This window comes from Protopterus annectens, chromosome 11.part0 (genome assembly GCF_019279795.1).
Source record: "Protopterus annectens isolate FY-2018-M chromosome 11.part0, PAN1.0, whole genome shotgun sequence".
Taxonomy (NCBI): domain Eukaryota; kingdom Metazoa; phylum Chordata; order Ceratodontiformes; family Protopteridae; genus Protopterus; species Protopterus annectens.
The window spans coordinates 305841098-305862952 of NC_056745.1; the positions used below are offsets into that span (position 1 = coordinate 305841098).

The 21855-nt window shown below is 38.1% G+C and overlaps 1 protein-coding gene across 2 annotated transcripts in view; it reads left to right on the top strand.

Moving 5' to 3' along the window:
• LOC122815359 (solute carrier organic anion transporter family member 1A2-like) overlaps positions 1-21855 on the top strand; it is a 420483-nt gene that overhangs the window by 222289 nt on the left and 176339 nt on the right. For both annotated transcript variants that reach the window (XM_044087813.1, XM_044087814.1), the window contains 2 exons: positions 16265-16460; positions 21581-21746. In XM_044087813.1, the coding sequence (XP_043943748.1) occupies positions 16265-16460; positions 21581-21746 (362 nt within the window). The remainder of the gene's footprint in view (positions 1-16264; positions 16461-21580; positions 21747-21855) is intronic.

Here is a 21855-nt window from a genome sequence, read left to right on the forward strand (position 1 = left end):
ACACATAAAAGTACATATAAAATACTTATTAATGCATCTAATTAAAGTAATGTAGTATTATAATATAAAATGAAAGCAAATATGATGAAAACGAAGGAACCCAGTCAAAGATCCATTCCAAAATAAGTTTATTGAGCGCTTTCGTTTTGAATAGAAACTTTTTCAGAATAACTGTTAAAACTGACCACACTTCATTAAATACTCTCCATTATTAATTTCCCACATTAAAAAAACTCTACCTTCTTAAAGCCACATATATAATATAAAAACTTTTCCCTTTTGAACTCAGTGAACACAATCACACATTCAGCTATACATCACGTAAACACTTGCTATACAATATGACATTGTCATAGTTGTCCTATTAAACAATTATTATTACATAAATAAATCTGCTTTTAACCTTAAAATAGAGCTGATCAAAATTGCACTATTAAGCCATGGATAATTTGCAGCATTTGCTCGAAGTTGCCATCTCAATTCTTTTTGTTCTAAGTAGTCATTAAGTGGTCCCCCTCTTTCTCCATGGATACCTGATCAATCACTACAAAACTAAAACTATGTCCTTCATGTAGTGCAATATGTGCTCCCAGGGCATTTTTAGTATCTTTTTTTGAGATGTCATAATAATGCTGGTATATCCGACTTTAGTTTTCCTATATAGAAACTTGCACAGCATGTGCATAAAGCTTAGCATACCACAGTTTTACTACTGCAATTGTATTTTGTATGTAGAGCATATTTGCCATAATTAGGGATACACGCTTGACTAGTTTCTATTATATATTTGCATTGCAAACAATATCCACATTTTTTCTTCCCACCTTGTCGTCCTGTGGGTCTGACCCTCTCTAACATAATTTTTAAAATAACATCCTTTTTATACACAATTCTTGGGGATGTACCTACAGGGTTAAAAAATTCCTGATCTATACCAAAAATACCCCAATTGTGATTGATAATTTCCTTGATGTCATTAAACTGCTTATTGTATGTAAATACTGCAGCTTTATTAAATTCCGACACCCCCATCTGATTAACATTGGTTACCACCATATCACCTATCCCTAGCAGGGGAACAAAATGATCGCTATTCCTTTTATTTATAACCTCCTGTAGTATTTCAGATACAAATACATTTGGATAATCTCTCTTGAATAACATATCTTTTAAAATCTCAGTTTGCTTCAAAAACTCATCTGACTCTGACATCATTCCGGCTAACCGTTACCCCCCTCCCCTTAACAAGAGACTTTTTATAAAATGAAAGCAACACAACAAGTGATACCACTGAAAGCAGCCGAAGAGATTGATGTTTCGCAGCTAATTTACAATGGAAAAAAGCAAGTAAGGCAATACCGCATGCAGACCTACTAATCTTTTCAGGTCTGCTATGAAATGCAAACTTGCTGAAAGCTAATGAGATAAAAGGTTGAAAAAGATGTTTGCAACTCAGAAGGGTGAAAAACTCAATTTTTAAATTTTGAAAGGGTTAGGCAAGTTCTCCTGCACTCCACACTTATATATACAAATTCCACAGTTGGATCAAAGAAGGGAGAAATTTCTCAAAAGAAATTAATTATTGGCAGTAGACACTTAAGAGACTGCACTGGCAGTGATTTCTTATGGAAAACAATGTTTGGCGCTGTGTCATTTTTTTCTGTGTACTAATGATGCTCAAACAATTTCACCTAAAGCATTTGTAGGAAAGCTAGTCATTAAATACATGTAAATTTATTCAAACTAGAATAATATATGTAAGCAAAAGACCAGTAACAAGTCTAATGTACAGAAAAGCACAACTAAAACTACACTGTATCAAAAGTTACATAAAGAAAGGTCAGAAAAAAAAAACGTAAACAATTCATATAAATAAGAGGATAAACATAAGAACACAACAAAAAACAAATTGGACACAAGATTACTGCTGGACTATCTGATGGAAACTGTCAAAGAAAGCACATCAGAAGAAGCAGCAGTTGGCATGGAAGATTAAGGAGCTGTTAGCAATCTGCTTTCTGTGATCCACTGCTCCGGGTTTGATTCCTTCTGCCTTCATTGCCTTACTGTGTGACTGAGCAAGCCATTTTTCCAGACAGTGTTCTTTGGCTGTGTCTGAAAAATACCCATGGAAATGGCACAGAGGATTAAGGAGTTGTTAGCAAACTGCTTTCTGAGGTCTACTGGTCTGGGTTTGATTCCTTCAGCCTCCACTGAATTACTGTGTGAATGAGCAAACCACTTTACCAGACAATGTTCCTTGGCTGTGTCAGAAAATGCCCATGGAGATCAGTGCTCTACCTTGGTTAACAAATAAATAAATGACCTCACAAAAACTGGATCTGTCAGTGGTACATTCCCTTTATATAGCAAAAAGAAATAATGGCACCAGATATGAACAATCCTCACTGCCAGGAATTTTGAGCAGCAGACAGATACGTAGTAGGCATTCAGTATGAAAAGTCAACATTTCATGGAAATGCCAGTGAATGTTCAGAAGCAAGAAATATTCTGCAAACCAAACAAAAGCATGTTTTAAAGGGAAACGGACATTAACCAAGGTAACCATAACCATGAATCCCTGCATAGTAATGCACTTTCATGAAGCATTAGTAAAAATACCCTCTTTAACAACAGACTATATTTGCAGTGTGAATAGCTGAACAGTGCAACTTAACATAAGGAGACATCACTCAGTGTGAAGCATTCAGAAACACCTTGCATATTATACGTTCTTGTTTAGTGTGCTATATGGGAGAGAATAATAGACTGCTGTAGTGCTACAGTGGTATATAGGCTCTGTTAAGTAGTGTGCCAGCCAACATTGTATGCAAATGTGGAAGTCCATGTGCATGACTAATGTAAATTAGGCATGCTCTGCCCTAGAGCCTTACTTACATGCTGTCTATGGCAACAGCAGTTCATTTAGAACCACAGCTGGTAAGTATAGCAAAGTTTTTGGTGTGTATCTGTGTGTGTGTGTGTGTGTGTGTGTGTGTGTGTGTGTGTGTGTGTGTGTGTGTGTGTGTGTGTGTGTGTGTGTGCGTGTGTGTGTATGTGTGTGTGTCCATTTGCAGATCTACCTGAGAAGAACGAAAGCTGAAAACGCAGACAAAAAGAAGACTGACACCGGAAGACCGACAACAGAAATAATCGACAGTTCGGAATCCCGACGCTGAAAACACCGACATACAAAACGAGTGTGACTGTGTAAGTATGCGATAGTGATGGACTTTAGGGTTAGGGTGCGGGTAAATAAGTGTGCATTAGTGACGGACTGTAATGTTAGGGTGCGGGTAAGTGTGCGATAGTGACGGACTTTAGGGTTAGAGTGCGGGTAAGGTAAGTGTGCGATAATGACGGACTTTAGGGTTAGGATGCAGGTAAGTTAAGTGTGCAATAGTGACAGACTTTAGAGTTAGGGTGCGGGTAAGATAAGTGTGCAATAGTGACGGACTTTAGGGTTAAGGTGCGGGTAAGGTAAGTGTGCGATAGTGACGGACCTTAGGGTTAGGGTTTGGGTTAAGATTAGTGAATACATAGTTGTGTATGTAAGGTTTAGTGTAGGTTTGTAAGGTTTTTGGTGTGCTTGTGTTGTGTGTATTTTTCGGAAATGGATTTGTTTGGTTTTGTTGACTGTTGAGATTGTGGTTTGTCAGGCATCTGAACTTTCATGTTTTTCAACTGTCGGTGTTGTGGTGTCGGTGATCTCGTTGTCAGTGTTTTTGCTTGTCGGTGTTATGAGGTAGATCTGCATTTGCATATATATATATATATATATATATATATATATATCTTGATATGCCTGTGACTATATCAGCATATGTGAGTGTGCATGTGACTGTCAAGGTGTATGTGTAATTTTAAGTGTGTTGAATGGTATGTGTATGTGTGTGTGTGTGTGTGTGTGTGTGTGTGTGTGTGTGTGTGTGTGTGTGTGTGTGTGTGTGTGTGTGTGTGTCTTAGTGCCTGCACAGTAACGTTGCATGGGTTTTTAGGGGGAACACAGCACAGTAGTTCCAAATGTTTTAAGTGTTCATTTCAGCGACATTCAAATGAGTTGTTAATGAACTTTTGCCCCATGTGACTCTTGGATATCTCTGAATGGCAGGTTAACTCCATAGCACTACTACAGCATAACAGCAAAGCACTATGGAGCTACCTTTTCTGAATATCCTCCCCCCATACCGCAACTGAAAATGAACTCATTACTTAGAATATTTATTTATTTATTTTTAGTTTGTTAACCGGGTTTCGATCCTCCACAGAAGGCACATGCATGCATGCACTCACACCTAGGGCCAATTTAGTAGAGTGTCCAATCCACCTACAACATGTCTTTGGGATGTGGGAGGAAACCGGAGCACCTGGAGGAAACCCACGTGACCGCACCCCAGCCGAGGATTGAACTGGAGAACCTCTTGCTGTGAGGTGGCAATGCTAACCACTGCACCACCGTGGCCACCCCCAGAGATAGTTGCCTGTAAATGTCCTATATACCTGAGTAAGGTCTTCTCTTAAATGTCTATATGAGACACTGTACAAGTATTTGATTTATTTATCAGAATATTACTATTTTCAGCCCAAATTGTAAATTTAGTCATGTTCTTTTGCAGACATGCCCTGTCTGTAATAGATGTAATCAGTTTTCCCATTTTCGAGTCATCTGCATACAGGCTATCGAACACCTCAGGTGAAAAAAAGATAGATGTGAAATATACAACCTTAACAAGTATGGGCCTAACAAAGTGCCCTGTAGGACACTGACTGTAACTACAATTTCACCTGTCTAATTACTGTAGGATATTTGCCATGTCCTATTTGTAAACCATGTAGTTATCCATCTTATCAAGCTTACATTAATATGCAGTTGTTCTAATTTATTGATTAGTGTTTTATGTATGACCCTATCAAAGGATAAAGTTGTCTATATAAGTTACATCACAGCACAATTTTTCATTTATAGCTGTTATTATATTATTATGGAATAGCATGTTACAGGTAGTTATTATTCTGTTTTCAATAGTTTACTATCAAGTCTCAAAGGCAAAACAATTTACCATCAAAACATCAAACTAAAATTCCAAAAATGAAAAGAAAATCCAGCCTAAATGTCGAACGTCATAAACATGACATTCGAAGAAGGAAGCCAAAGGATCGATGCACCAAAGTTGAATAATTGAACAAATCCAAGCTAAACAAATACGCTGAACACACGTCGATTTATTAATAAATCAATAAATCGACGTGTGTTCAGTGTATTTGCTTAGGTTGGATTTGTTCAATTATTCGACTTTGGTGTATCGATCCTTTGGCTTCCTTCTTCGATTGCAGTTTGTCTTGTTTTTTTTGGGTTTTAGAGTAAACATGACATTCAACATTTGCCATACCAAACTTCTGGTTTCAAAAGTCCATATGTCCTTTTATTTAAATTTTAGCAGGGGGGCAAGGGCCACCCACACCCCCTGCAAATTATATATACCAACTCCGAGATTGCACTACAGTCAGGAAAAGGGCACGTTCCCTGATCCTCACTGTACTGGGATCTCCATTCACAATGCCAAACTCATAATAATAAATCAAGTTTTACGTTCGTTATTATGATGTCATATTATTCCAGTTTGGCATTGTGCAACTTTGAAAACTGCCTTTCGCTCACATGAGTTTTGAACTCGAGACTTCTGGATTTGGATTGTATGCATGCTGACATACAGTTTCAAGTCCTAACCTTTCCAGTTCTGACAATAATTGATCCAAAATAAATACTATTCATTATTTTTCTATAAGAACAAAAACTGATGAGTTTGTATGATTCTGGTTTTGTCCTGTTCTTCTTTCCCTTAAAGAAGGATTTAACAAATGCATGTCCCCAGTCTTGAGGAATCATCCCAAACTTAAATGACCTAGTAAATAGCAGATATAATGGTACTGTAAGTTCATGCTGAAGTGTTTCCAACTCATTATTACTAAATCTGTCTCCTCCCTGTGCGTTGTGTCCAATTTGCTTAGTTGTTTTTCAATATAATTGGTATTACTAGTTATTAATGGGATACAGAACAATGATTCTGGGACAAAACAAAACAAAATATAAAACATCATGGGAAGACTGAAACTTACAGTTGTACTGCCACCTGAAAAAATACAAACCAAACAAAATAAAAAACACTAAATTATATTAGGCAATAAAGTCTCTGGACATTGAAGTCTATAATCAGTAAACCAGTACAACACCTTATCAGAGCTGAAACAAAAAAATAAACTCAGAATACTTGAAAACACTAAGTAACCACAAGAAACTGAAGTGACAACCAAAATGATCTGGAGCATTTCTCCCCAGGCCTCCGCTAAAAACAGGCTCTGGTGAACCTAGTCGGACTATACCGGTCAACAAATGTTAAATAAAATAAAATAAATAAATAAAATAAACAGTTTCCAGCTATGTGGCATAGAGGTGTAGGTCCCCAACTACTACACAGGTAAACAGAATTTGACTAGTAGCTTATGTTCTTGAAGGCAGAGGTAGTCAGGAGTGAATAAGTTATGTATGATTGCCTTTTTTATTTTTTTACAAAAAGACACTAAATGGTAAGAAAAAACTGTCACAACTTGGGGTAGCCTTTCTTACCATTTTAGTATCAACTACCAAAGTTCAGTACATCACAACTTTTTTGCTCATGAATTCTGGGATAAGCCAAAAATAATGGGTAGGAGCTGCCCAAAATAATTATTCCTCTAATTCACTTAAAAAGTTAATAGACCAAAACATGTTTTGCATCAACATGTGTTTTCAGACCAAGAAGTTTGAAACTCTAATATTTGGCAATATTGTTTTACTGCAAACCATCATTTACCAGAAAATCAAAGATTTAATGAAGGACAGGACACAAATATGAAGCAAAATCAGAGATGCTCTGCAAAACTTGAGGTATGTCACAGTCCATCTTGTGTGTGTTTTTTTTTTCTCTTTTTAAGAGTGAGTTGGACTTGTAACACTTAAATGAAGAGTAAGGAGTGGGGGGGGGGGGGGCAACAGGCTGCACATTTCTAGATGTGCACTGGTCTGGCCATCAATGAAGTAGAATAGTTAGTATAGTTGAAAAAAGTAGTTATTTTAAGACATTACAAGTTGTACTTCCAATGTAGTGTAGTTTTTTCATTCTCAACCAGCCTCTTCCTGCATGTCTCCTACTCCCTTCCAAAATTACAGACAAAAAAAAGTTGTTGTTGTGTCTTTCGGCTTTTTCCCAGTTAGGGGTCGCCACAGCGTAACTCCGGTCCGCTAATGATTGGTAGTTGATCTTTACGTGCCGAGTTACCAGCCCTGATGCACAACCTTCAACGAAGGTACACCCATTTATGCATGTCTCCACGCAGAAGACGCTCTAGCTGAGAATTGAACCAGACAGCATCTTACTGTGAGGCGACAATGCTACCACAGCACCACCACCGCGGGTCTGCAGACAAAAAAAAGTAATTGGGGACAATTTAGCAATTTTAATTCCATTTAAGTTCATAACACTGCTTGTGTCAGAGAAGGAAAGCAATGCGGGTGGTATTAAGTGAACCAAGAATTAATGCAATTATAGTTAAAACACACTATGACATGAAGTGGAATGCTTCAGGGTACACAAAGTAAAGGATGTTTAAAAGTTTAAACAAAGGTATCATAGACAGCTAAACAACCCACACAGTAAAAATCTGAAAGATGCAGACTGGGAAAGCAACCTGAGATGTACGACAGGGATGCAGAGACACTGGGTGGATATGCAATGTCAGATGCTGAAGCCCCCGCAAGGAAGAAGACAAGAAAAGAAAGTGCAGAGGGGGCACATGACAGTAAATGAAGTGCAGCGGGGCCACATGGCAGTAAATGAGATGAGCAGAAAAACAAGAGGAGAGGTGGAAGGCAGGACTACAGAAGGAGTATAAGCGACCTTAGAAAGATAAAAGCAATAAATAAGTGGAAGGAATTGACATTATAAGGCAGGTTACTGTGGAAAGTGCAGGAAGAATGTATGAAATGAAACAGATCCTTACCTTGTGAAACACTCCCCAGGAAGCATTATCAAACCTTTACAAATAATGGGATGAACTAAACCAATTCTCATGGCAATGATGGGTAATACAGTCAAGGGAGTGTAGGGACAAGCCTCTTAAGCAAGTGATATATTTTTCATAACTCTTTATTAATGTGCAATAAACTTCAATAAATATTGTTTTTATTAAAAAAAGGAATAATTGCTAATGTAACAACTGACTGGGGCATGAAAAGTAATGTATGGGAGAAACAAGAGCAAAGTAAGGTAAGGGGCAACTCACAGACAAATGCACAATTACAAATGCTGGCCTGTTACACAAATGGAACTGGAGCACCAGGCTAGTAAGCAACAGTGGGGAAGGGAGATCAATGAGTCAGAATGCTGTAATACAAAAAGACTATGACATCATTACTGGATTGGCATGTACAAGAGTAAGGGATACTGGAAGGGAACAAAAGAAAGGCATAAGAGGTCCAGGTCCAGGGTATACTCTTGCACATGCAAGAGCCAAAAGACAGTGATCCAGAGGCCGGGGGGGGGGGGCATCTGAGCATAACCAGATGACAAAGAACAGAATAAAAAAGAAAATACTGTTAATTTTGTGGAACATTGGGAGCTGCCATCAAATCCTATTAGAAGATGGAGAATACATAAAAAGGTAAAGAAGATGGGGAGACATTGTTTTATTACAAAAACAAAAATGAAAATCAGCGATGGAGAGAAGAGACTGTGTTATAACTACCAAAAGGGAGAAATGTGTGGCTAAGCAGGGGAGGAAAGAGGAGAGTAGTAATCGTATTTTACAGTGGGTTTCAGACAACCATAGAGAAAGTAATAAAACGCGGGATACATAGTTGGATTATCTAGCAGTGAAGGATGGAAGATGCATACTGAACAATGGAAATATATATACACTAAACAAGGATGAAAAGGCATTATGGAAGAATGTTTTTGCCAAATGGGCCACAGACATGAATATATGGATCAGCTGTAATGAAGAGGACTATAATGTCACCTGAAACCAGAAAAAGACAGGTTTTATGGAAGGAGGGAATACAACAAAGATATGAGTGAAGAACTAACCCAAAGAATGAGAGGGAGGATGGCTGAATATACGGAGGGAAAGGTAGCCAAATGAGAGGGAATATACCTTCACAAGAAATATTTTGGTACATGTAAGTAGGTTAGACAAGATTTTAGGGAATGAAAACCTAATTCTAATAATGAAGGAGATCCAAATGCAAGAGAAACAAATATCAGAGCATGCAGCTCTGAGACATAAGGCAAGTGAGCAGAAACAGAAAACAGTAAAAAAAGGGTTGAGGCAAACTAACTATAAATGGAAGGAGAAAGGGGATACGGAAATACTGTCTGTTCTAATAAACAAGCCAGTATGGGATGATGTGACAAACGGGCAGACTGGAAGAATGCTGGTCTGAGGGTATCAAGATCACTGGCAGGGGACAATTAAACAGAGCAGCAGGAAAGAAGGAAGGATGATTGAGGAGTTGCGGAGAGAGAAAGAGTGAAAGAGCTAGAGGTGGTACAGAAGGTACCAGGAAGAAATGGAAGTAGACTGGAAAAAAACTACAGAAAAAACAATAATAATGGAATTAAAGAGTAAAAGTATTACAAAGCAAGAAATTCCACTATGGTACTAGAAGCACTAGTGGTGGGTAGTGGGGAGGCACATGGGTAACAACCACGAAATACAAGAAGAAGCAGGCAAAAAGAGAGGGGGGGGGGTACAGATGAGAAGAGGAGGAGAAGGAGAATATTTAAATGGGGGTGAGCTAATCAGGAAAATATCCAATGAGTACTACTGGAGATTTACAAACAATAGGAAGGGAAAGCCATCTCACAGTGGAACTAGGTAAAGAATTTAGAGGTATGGACATATATGTGTGAGTGTGTGTGTGTGTGTGTGTGTGTGTGTGTGTGTGTGTGTGTGTGTGTGTGTGTGTGTGTGTGTGTATATATATATATATATATATATATATACATATATATATATATATATATACATATATATATATATATATATATATATATATATATATATATATATATATATATATATGGTTTACTATCAAAATGCTGCAGTGCAATCGCACGGCTATGAAGTATTCGAACACCATATGTTTGAATACTTCATAGTTCAGCAGGTTATGTGAGCGAACGTTATTATTGTGAATGGACTGTGCATTCGCAGTTATAACGTTCGCTCATGTAAGAGGATTGCAGTACAGTGCAGTTAGGGAAATGCATCCCTTTCCTCACTGTAGTGCGATCTCGGAGTTGGAATATTAAGTTAGGGGGGTGCAGGGGGACTTGCCCCCCTGCATAAATGTGAGTTTAGGCTAGTTAGGTAGGGAGTTAAGGGAAGGGTGGGAATGCTGTTGATTGTCGAAAATGTCGCGAGCGACATTTTCAACAATTAACAGCTGTTTTCGACATTAGGTACATACGGAAATGTGTATGTTCGGCAAAACACTTCGCTAATACGTACACATTTTATTTTAACTTTCGACTTATTGATAGTAAACCTATATATATATATATATATATATATATATATATATATATATATATATACATATATATACTGGAGGATGAACAAGGACACAAGCTTAATGAAGAGATGACAAACGGTGAGCAATGAAGACGTGGAAAGGTAGATGGACTGATGGGCTGACTACTAGAGTTCTGCAAATTGGGCTGGGGGATGTGAAAGATCCCAGAGGAGAAATACAAGAGGAATATAGGAACTTGGGCAAAACATCTAAATGTTTCTGGAGGGCCAGGATAATCACGATATCTAAAGAGGGAGTGGAAAAAGGGCAAATGTGAAATAATAGACTCTCTTTGATATCAACATTTTGAGAAAGGTATCAATAGGAAGACTGGATGAAGTATTGCCAAAAATAATAAAATCAGGGCAAAAAAGAATTATGAAGGGATGGAAGAAAGAAAAAAAAACTGTGAGACCTGCTGGAATTTATGCACAGGGAACAGAAGCAGGGAGGAAAAGGTGGGATTGTGGTATTTAACTCAAAGAAGGTATGAATTGTATGGAGAATACTGAAGCAAAGGCAAGTGGGGAAAAGTTCATACACTGGATACAGACAATACACCAAGACCCAAAAAGTGAAATGCTCATAAATGGAGGAGAATTTGAGGAAATAAGGATACAGAGGGAACCCGGGAACATTGCCCACTATCCCCAAGCCTATTCATGCTTGTAATTGAGGAGCTGACAGTGGAAGTCAGACACAATTTAGTAATGTTTGAAAAAATGGAGGGGATAAAATCTCAATTTGTGCTATTTTTAGATGACTGCATGTTAATGTCAGAGAATTTAGCTGCAGCATTGAGAACTATAAGAGAAACATTTGACAAGTTTAAGGAAGTGCCAGGACTCAGAACTGCCAACAAAAACACAGTGGTAGTAAGAGTGTGAAAGGGGAAGGGAGAGGGGGAAGAATTAAGATAGAAGAGGTAGAGTTCTCCTAATACCTAGTGTTGTGCCAACAGAGAAGGAATTTTGTCAAATTTTATACTAAGAAGCAAATGGCATATTTGATGCTTGTGTTTTTTTTTTTCTTTTTGTATTACTAGAGTATCACTTCCATTAACACATTACTTAAGTACTTCTTTTCTCAAATCTCACTTTTTAAAAGCATGGTCTTGCAAATGACTTTCTTTTCTGTCATTCGCCAACGATAAGAGTTCCTCCATAAAAAAAAATCATTTTTCGTGAGCTGTGCCATAAGTGAATACCTTTTGGGGGGAATTTCCCCCTCTTTAGAGTATGTGCAACCTTGGGGGATGGGGTTTGGCAAGATGTTTTCAGCAAATGAAGTTCTGCGATTCTGGTCCTTGGTGCTTTCTCTTTTGTCCACTCATAGTGGAAACACAACTTATGCCCAGATGGATAGTCCTGGTAAACAAATGCTAATACATACATACATAAATAAAGAAATCTTATGGTAGGAAGTTTGAGTATGCAGACTATAAAGATGTTATGGTAGAGCAGAGATAAGAGTAATACAATTGGAGGGTTGGGGAGGGTCGGACAAGTGGGGAATATGACTGGAATATGTAATAGTTTAAATAGTTGAATGTATTGAAGAGGTTCTTTTTATCATGCTGTTCAGTTGTGTAGTATTACTGTGGTAAGATTATACAGAATAAAAATTAAAAGAATAAAGATAAAAAAACTAAGAAGACAAAGGTAACAAGCTGAAAATGAAACAGAAATGAAAAAAATGATAGAGCAGGGAACTGTATTAGTAAAAGAAAAAACACTGTAAAAAATGTAGTATAGTGTAAGCATTCTAACACTGAAGTTAGTGTTGCCTTTGAAAACTGTTATGTGAACAGAGTAACCAGATTCATGACCTGAAGCTTCACCACCAGCAGGAGCATTGTGAGAAAGGCAAAAGAAGATGCTACCAACATTTTTAGTTCTACATACTGCACAATTAAATGAATTAAGAATGATAATATCATAAGATGTTGTGAAAGCAAGGGTATGTTTATAAAGGACAGTATTAAGGCAGACAGGAGATCACATGAACCTGGTACAAAATTTCAGAAGGAAATTAATACTTCATAGGTTCATAGGTAGGTACTAGGCTATTGGCCCTGGGGCCTATGCAAGCCCAGCCAAAAAGGCACCCTGGCTTTTGCCACCCAATAAAATTATTTTCCTGTGCCACTGTCAAGCAGAGCCACAGAGGTGATCCCCGGGGTGAATTTCCTATTTCCCATCCAGTCATCAAGATCTTTCTTGAAGAGTGCTAATGAGGAGCTTTGTTTGATATAGATAGGTAGTTTATTCCAGAGTATGAAAAGTCTCTGGGACAGGAATCTATCCCTCCGGCATGTTCTGTTTAATGTGGTGACAAGGTTTAGGTCCCTAGAGCGTGTGGCTCGGAGGGATTGGGATTTCTTTAAGTGGAGCATGTCTAACAGCTCTCGGTTTGACATAGCTACGTAGTACATCTATAGTACTGTTTTTATTACTCCCATAAAATGTATCCTAACTGTGAGTACCTCTGACTCACAAGAAGTTGCTCTATTGCTAGTATTTGGAGTGAAAGATGTAGTGGTCAGCTTGAGCAAGTGAGGAAGCTGTGATTAGTTTTTAGGATGCAGTGACACTGTACTGTACTTACATTGCATGGGTTACTTATGGCTTTAGTCATACTCTACCATTGTAGACTTTTGGTATGCATTCCACCCAGATATTTTCCTGTCTGTTAAGCTGTCAGCAGCATGGTGGTGCGGTGGTTAACGTTGTTGCCTGACAGCAAGAGGTTCTCTGGTTCGATTCTCAGCTGGGGTGCCTTCTGTGAGGAGTTTGCATGTTCTCCCTGTGTTCGCGTGTGGGTTTCCTCCCACATTCCAAAGACATGCATCTGGAGCATTTCTCCTCAGGCCTTTGCTGAAAACAGGCTCTGTGGAACCTAGTCGGACTTCCCTGGTCAACAAATGTTAAATAAAAATTATCCAGATCCCATATCCCCCATTTAAGTTCAAACTCCAGGGTTGATTTAAGGTGGAGGTCATATGGCATTTTGGGATATTGAATGGTATATTTGTGCAATTATTATAAAACAATGACATATTTTTAAGTACTTTAGCTCCAAAGCCTTGCTAATGCCATTGTGTAATTTAAATATATAATAGTGTTTATTTAATAAATAGTGGTGTTTTGTTTAGAACAGGCAGGTAATTATATGCATTACCTAGAAGAGAATTTAATACTATTGTATGCTATACATAAATAATGCTGTTTCTTTAACAACAGCCTGGTAATGACATGTATAAGCCAGAGGATAAACTTCTTCATGTTGGGTTAATGTGTAATTACACAAACCAACTATGTGATTTATTTTTGCATAAAAGGAGGGCTTGGATGGATTTTCTAAGCCATGGAAGATGTACTAGCATCTGAAGATGGATTCTCATTGTCCTGTGTCCTAGAAGACTAGAGTTTAAGAAATGACATTTGTCACTGCGCCTCAATCTAATGTGGCCACTAATGCCTGAAGAGGGAATCCTAGGAAGGAAGGAAAGAAAGGAAGGAAAGAAAGGCATCTCCAACTGGCTGTGATGTGAATCTCGTTAAAACCTGTGTAATCATGGGCCTGAAGTAGGATACTCTGTATGGGAAACAGGTTCATTTAGAGCCTGCAACAACTTCATCTTAGCTGGACCATATGTTTGCTTTATAGGTGTACTTATCTGGACCATGTGCTTGCTATATAGGTGCACTTAGCTGGACCATGTGCTTGCTATATAGGTGTACTTAGCTGGACCATGTGCTTGCTATGTACGTGTACCTAGCTGGACCATTTGCTTGCTATGTAGGTGTACTTAGCTGGACCATGTGCTTGCTATATAGGTGTACTTAGCTGGACCATGTGCTTGCTATGTACGTGTACTTAGCAGGACCATGTGCTTGCTATGTAGGTGTATTTAGCTGGACCATGTGCTTGCTATATAGGTGTACTAAGCTGGACCATGTGCTTGCTATATAGGTATACTTAACTGGACCATGTGCTTGCTATATAGGTGTACTTAGCTGGACCATGTGCTTGCTATATAGGTGTACTTAGATGGACCATGTGCTTGCTATATAAGTGTACTTAGCTGGACCATGTGCTTGCTGTATAGGTATACTTAGCTAGACCATGTGCTTGCTAAATAGGTGTACTTAGCTGGACCACGTGCTTGCTCTATAGGTGTACTTAGCTGGACCATGTGCTTGCTATACAGGTGTACTTAGCTGGACCACGTGTTTGCTATATAGGTGTATAGGTGTACTTAGCTGGACCACATGTTTGCTATATAGGTGTACTTAGCTGGACTATGTGTTTGCTATATAGGTGTACTTAGCTGGACTATGTGTTTGCTATATAGGTATACTTAAGCTGGACCACGTGTTTGCTATATAGGTGTACTTAGCTGGACTACGTGTTTGCTATATAGGTGTACTTAGCTGGACCACGTGTTTGCTATATAGCTGTACTTTCACTCATACACTGGAAAACTGTTTATGGGTATATGTTTTCTTTTGATTACAATATATATGTTTTTGAATTTGCTTTGAAACCTTGACTAGAGCAATTTGTGGGCTGAATATAAACTATATTTTTTGTTACATGTGGGTAAAGTATCGTCAAAATAGCACATAACCTATGACTATAACATCTGGTTACAGTGAAAGCCCTGATCATGCTCCTCAATGCCATGGAGATGGTTTACAGCATAAACACCTATACCTGAATTTCCTTTCTGAATGAATCAATGTGACAAGGCTGAGTTTTTCAAATACCGGATGCCTTTTCCACCAGCAGACCTCTTAATTAAAATTGCATTTACTTTTCATTGAAGTTAGCTGCCAGGTGGATACATTTGGCAGGTTACCATCTGCATTTAGGAATCCCATGACTTTTATAGGTAGTAATAGCCTCTAGGCTCAAACCGACTATGTGGTCTGAATGTAAGGCTGTTTACTAGTTGTCAGCAGCACTTATTCTGGCCTGACGCTAAAAGATTCATACTACTAGCTAAACATTTTAGCTGTTTATATACTGGGTAGCTGAATGTTGCCGTTTGCATTTTTGAAGCTGTTGGCACTAATAATGATCCTTACATGCTTGGAATTATTGCAGTTTGTGAAATATTTAATTTTGCATGTTTATTAAACATTAGTTTTTCTCTTCAAGTAGTACTTGAACATCTGTGTCAAAGTGTATAGCAGCAGTACAGGGATTCAGAAATCTTGGCCTGTAGTGGTTTTTCCAGGCTTGGTTTTACCTTATGCAGTTTTCTTTTTTTATGTAGAAAACAGCCTGTGTTTATGACCTTAATTTACTTATAGCCTCTCTGATAGGGAGAAGCTTATCTAAAACAGTCTAGAAAGTGGAGGTAAATAGCTGAACTGCATCAGCTAGGCTAATGGAGATTATGAAGGGAAAACAACCAGCTTGCCTATATTAAAATAATTTGCAATAGTAGCTAACCTGATTTTATACATCCAAAGAGTTTTGGAATGAATTATTATGTATATGTTTTGGTATTAAAAAAAAATGTAAAATTATTTTTTCACAGATAGACAAATGTTATGTCTTAAACTGTAGTAGATATAAAGTCCTAAAACTGATGGCCAGAAATATGTTTTCATACTAACTTTTATTCTTTGGCTCTTGCAGGAATATTTAATTTACCAATCTTGGCAATAGGAATTTTCCTTGGTGGCCTGATCATGAAATATTTTAAGCCAAACTTGGCTACTGCTGCAATATTAGGATTTTTGACTTCCCTTGTGGACTATTTTCTAACCATTGGAATGTTTGGAATGTACTGTGACAATGCTCAAGTGGCTGGAATCACAGTAACCTATGAAGGGTAAGTTGGTGGTGCAGATTTATTCTTTGTTAGGAGTGGCCTCTCCAGTGTACATGCATATATAATATGCATATATATGCACATGTAAAATGATATACATACATGTATACCACACAGACACACACACATACACACACACACACACACACACACACACACACACACACACACACACACACACACACACATGCATGCGTGCACACACACACACACACACACACACACACACACTCGCGCATGCACACAAACGAACGCACACACACGCACACACACACACACACACATGCACACAGACACACACATGCACACGCATGCGCACACACACGCACACACACACACACACACACACACACACACACACACACATGTGCCTGTGCACATGCACGCACATGACTGCACACACACTCACACACACACAAGCACACACATGCACACACATGCACACACACACACACACACACACACACACACACACACACACACACACACACACACACACACACACATGCACACACACACACACACACACACACACACACACACACACATACACACTGACTTGTTGTAATGTCTTTGGTGATAACCTATATAACATGGTTTTACTTAGATATCCATTTTGCCTTTAAATGTAAGACCTACAATTAGCTACTTGTGAACAACATTTGAATCCAACAGAGTACACACAAAGATGATCACAGTATAACCTCTAAAGCTATTACACTTGCATTGAAAACATAGTTAGTGCAAATGTCCTCCCAGAAAAATTCTAAAAGTCAATGTAACTCAACTTTCTGGGGTACTCTCCTAGTTTATTATAGTGCTGGTATTTCAGTGTCTCAGCCCCAACAGGCTGTATCTCATTTAGTGTTTAAGTGGGTCAGTATAAAGGGAGGGAGATCTGAAGCATCACCTTCCTTATAGAAGCTCTCATTGTTATGCTAGGGGTACTGTCACTCTCACTGATTGGTGCCTGTATAGTACTACACTATACTACTAAACATATGTTTTGGAGGACTGTCATGTTTTTATGTATGGCTAGCTAACTTTTTTATTTGCAGAGCAGTACACCACTGATCATTAAGGTTTGTTACTTGCACCTGCATTGGAATACATGTTATTATAAAGAGTGTGTGTGTCTCAATGTGCCAGGGTATACATCTGTGAACTCAAAACTGCTGACCACTTTGTCTCTTTACTCCACAATTATAGTTTAAAGCAAAGAGTATATGAGATTTCATGAACAACTTCTCATTACACACTTATTACAACAATAACTGAATTAATGTCACATGTTCTGAGTAGAATCTGAGGGAAAAAGTTAATATATTTTGCTGAGGATGTGAGTGTATAATAGTGCGAGAATATAAAGTGCTTCACCTTGCAGATTAATGTGGTCCTGATTTCATTAAATAGGACATCATTTGCAAATCACTGCAGTATAAAGTGTCATACAGGCAGATACATACAAAAAAATGATGGCAATGTAAGAGCACTTATACAATTTTTGAGTCAGTAGCTAAAAGAAAAAATATTTTGTTTAAATCAGATTATTCTGACATCAGCAATAGGTGAGTTACAGCTTCATTCCCCAGTATGAACATTTTATGATCTTATGAAGGCTGTTATTGATAGGTTAATAGATTCATAGGTTACTAGGCTAATGGTCCTAGGGCTTTTACAAGCCTAGCCTTGTAATAACGTGAACATCCTTATTAACCATAGTTAGATGGCCATTGTTAACTGAGCAATACTGTTATCAGCACTGCCCCTTTCCATGAAGGACATAGGTATCACCCTTGGGGTGAATTTACAGTCACCCGTCCAGTTGTCAAGCTTGCACTTGAATGGGGTCATTGAGGAGCTCTGTTTCACATGGAGTGGGAGCTTATTCCAGAGGACTGTCAATTGCTGGGAGATATATCTGTCTCTCCAGCATGTTCTGTTAATGTCACAGACTAGGTCAAGATCCCTGGAGTGAGTTATTCTTGTCCCATTTGATTTGTAGATGTGCAGCATTTTCATTAGGGTATGGGGCCAAGACTGCTCTGTAGGCCAGGCACAGGTCACATCTCATCAGTCTGTATGATACAGAGTACAGTGACAGGACTTTCAGTCTTTCCATGTATGCCATGTTTTGGAAGCCCAAGATTCTCTTGGCTAGAAACCTTTGTGGTCTCTCCAGTTGCTGCAGGTGTCTGTTGAGGTACATACAGAAGGAAGCATTGTACTCAATTAGTGGTCTGATAAGCATCAAATACAGTGGAGCTATAACCCCACTGGTATTGGATGTGATGCTCTTATTTATAAGATGGGCAATGTAGAATGCTTTTCTTATCACTATGGGCCCATGGGGATCAAAGTTTAGATTGCCATCAACCCATGATCCCAAGACTCATACCACTGAGTTTGAGCATAGAGGGATGCTATCTGTATCATAAATAGCAGGGGCTACTTCTTTGCCCAAAGGGATAATTAGACATTTTTTTGTGTTATGTTTTAGTCAGCGAGTTTAGCAATAGCCATTTGTCTGCGAAAGCCCTTTCTGTAATAAGTTAACATTATTGGGGGACTCTATGATTGTGCCCAGTTTACAGTCATCTGCAAAACTGGTAAGCCACAGGCCATCTACCTTAACCTGGACTTCAGTGAAATAGATTCCGAACAGTAGATGGCCAGCACAGATCTTTGTGGTACCCCACTGGTAACCAGTCTACTGGTGGAGGTGGACTCTCCAACCTTGACAGTGTGTACTCTGTCAGTGAGTCAGTTTGTTACCCATCTAGTAATGTATGGGTTAATCCCAGCTGGGAGAGTTTCTCTATGATACCTGAATGCGGGATTGTGTCAATGTCTTGGCAAAATCAAGATAGGTGGTATGTACTGTTTTGCCCTCATCCAGGGCCTTGCTGACATTCTCAAAGACATCTACTAGGTTTAATAAGCAAGATCTACCCTTGACAAAAACAAAACAGGTTGGGTCAAGGGTTTGAAGGTTACCTATGTCCTTGTGAATAAGGTCCATGATGATTCTTTCCATGGCCTTGTCGATAACACTAGTTAGGCTTATGGGTAAATAGTTCTCAGGGTCAGTTAATGGACTCCATTTGTGCAAGGGGATTACTGTTCCTGTTCCTGTTCTCTACTCTGCTGGGACAAAGCCAGTTCTCAAGATATAGTTAAAGAGAGTGCCAAGTGGTTCTGCTAAGTCTTGTTTTAGATTGTTTAGTAAGCAACCTGGGATATTATCTGTTCCCATAGAAGCTGTGATTTTGGCCTTGGAGAGCGCTTGTATGACCTGTTCTTTAGAGATACTCAGTAGAGGAATGGTGTCAGGAATGCTTTGAGGTGACAATGGTACAGTTGTACCACTGCACAATCCAAGTTAGTCTCAGTCATAGATGTATATTCCATATGCCCATCAATTTTTCTTAGCAATAGCCATCAAAATTTGTGCCTTTTCTTTAGGATTTATGTTATGTAAGATATTTACTACCTGCTATAAGATGGTCACAAAAATCACACCTTAAGTCTTTAGTAAGTCATGGACATACATGTCAGTGTAGTAAAGCTATATGCTGTCTTCCCTAGTGTATGAGCATATTGAAAGACAGAATAACTTTGCTAAATTATTTTTTTGGTCCAAAAATATACTAAAGGGACAAGTCTCTCCTTGTTCGTTATCTGATGCTTTTGTCCTCTACAGTACTACATATGAATGTGTAATCAGTTAATGCGCTATTTTGGATCTAGGACAATTGTAATGATGCTTGGCAAGTATGATTTTCAAGCAGAAATAATCAGGCAAATAAAAGCCTTTTGCTAAGTGTACTATACAAAATTTTCACAGTTTGCAATGTATGATATCATGCAATCGAACTTTAATATTAGCACTAGAATACTACACATCATGCCTGTCAAGGAAAGAACAAAAACTTTGAATACATATGTTTTTGGTTATTTATGCATTTAGTCTATGGACTACTGATCATATCAAAAATGAAAGTTTATTTCATTTAGACCTATTGATACTACAGTAATCTGGAAATGAATAGGGTATAACACAACTTTTAGATAATTGGAGGCATCGTTCCTAGTTTTCCATTTTGGCTTGAAAGGTAAAGGCTAATAATGACTTACTTGCCCACCTACACATTTTACCTGCTTCACACTACAAAGTTACTTCTCAAAAAAATTAAGCCAATTAGGAACATAATAATAATAATAATAATAATAATAATATTAAGATAACTGTTTTGTTATGTTACAGCAAGAGGTTCTCCTGTTTGATTCTTGGCTGGAGTGCCTTCTGTGTGGAGTCTGCATGTTTTCCCCACGGTCAAGTGGCCTCCGAAAGACATATGGGCATGCCTTTGCTGAAGGTTGGGCATCAGGCTGGCAACTCGGCACCATAAAAATCTACTTCCAATCATTAGCGGACCGGAGTTCCGCTGTTGCGACCCCTAACCGGGAAAAGCTAAAAAGACAAACCTCAGCAACAACTCTTTTGTTATGTTGCTACAAGGCTCCTGCTTGGAAAACACATAGCATGTTCTTCAAGACTTGTGTGTTTATTTCAGAAAGCACTTTTTGGACTGGGAGAATAGATTAAAGGGGCAAAAGACTGCTTAATATGTTATGTGGATTGAGAATCAACGAACATTTAATTAAGTGGTCCCCATGTTGGGCTGGTAGACTTTATTTCCAACTCATGCATGTTAATTGAAGTACTGAGCCTTGGCTGTAGAGAATAATACTGTCCTCATGGCAATGTCGAGTCTTCAAGAGAATTTACTAAGTCATTGTTTTCATTTATATTATTTTAATATTTCATAGATATGTCTAGTATAATTAATAAGCAAGGGAGGAAATTAATCTAATCTACAGGAGCTCTTCAGTTCAAGTGTACCTGTATAAAATGGCAGCAGATGGAGGAAGCATATACATTTAATCCCTTTAGTATCTAAAAGCTTATCTTGTTTTGAATTTTAGAAATGTAAACCTGACTGATCACATATCAGTTTTATATTAAAAACCACCCTATAATTTAAGAGTCAGTATGTAATATAACCTCTTTAATTCATATTTTATAAATCAAGTAAAAAATTGTATATTTTTTTCAGAATTAAACAATTGTCTTTTAACGAAAATACTTTATTATCTGATTGCAATTTCAACTGCTCATGTTCAGCGAAAACGTGGGACCCAGTCTGTGGAGTGGATGGTATTGCATACGTATCTCCTTGTCTAGCTGGTTGTGCATCATCAAATGGAACAGCTAGAAATGAAGTAAGAATATTTAAGTTTTTCTTCAGAGAAATTATAGATTTTTTGACAGTATAGCGTGACACACAGTAATTATTTTATTTCATTTTATTTATATTTGTTTTTACAAGGA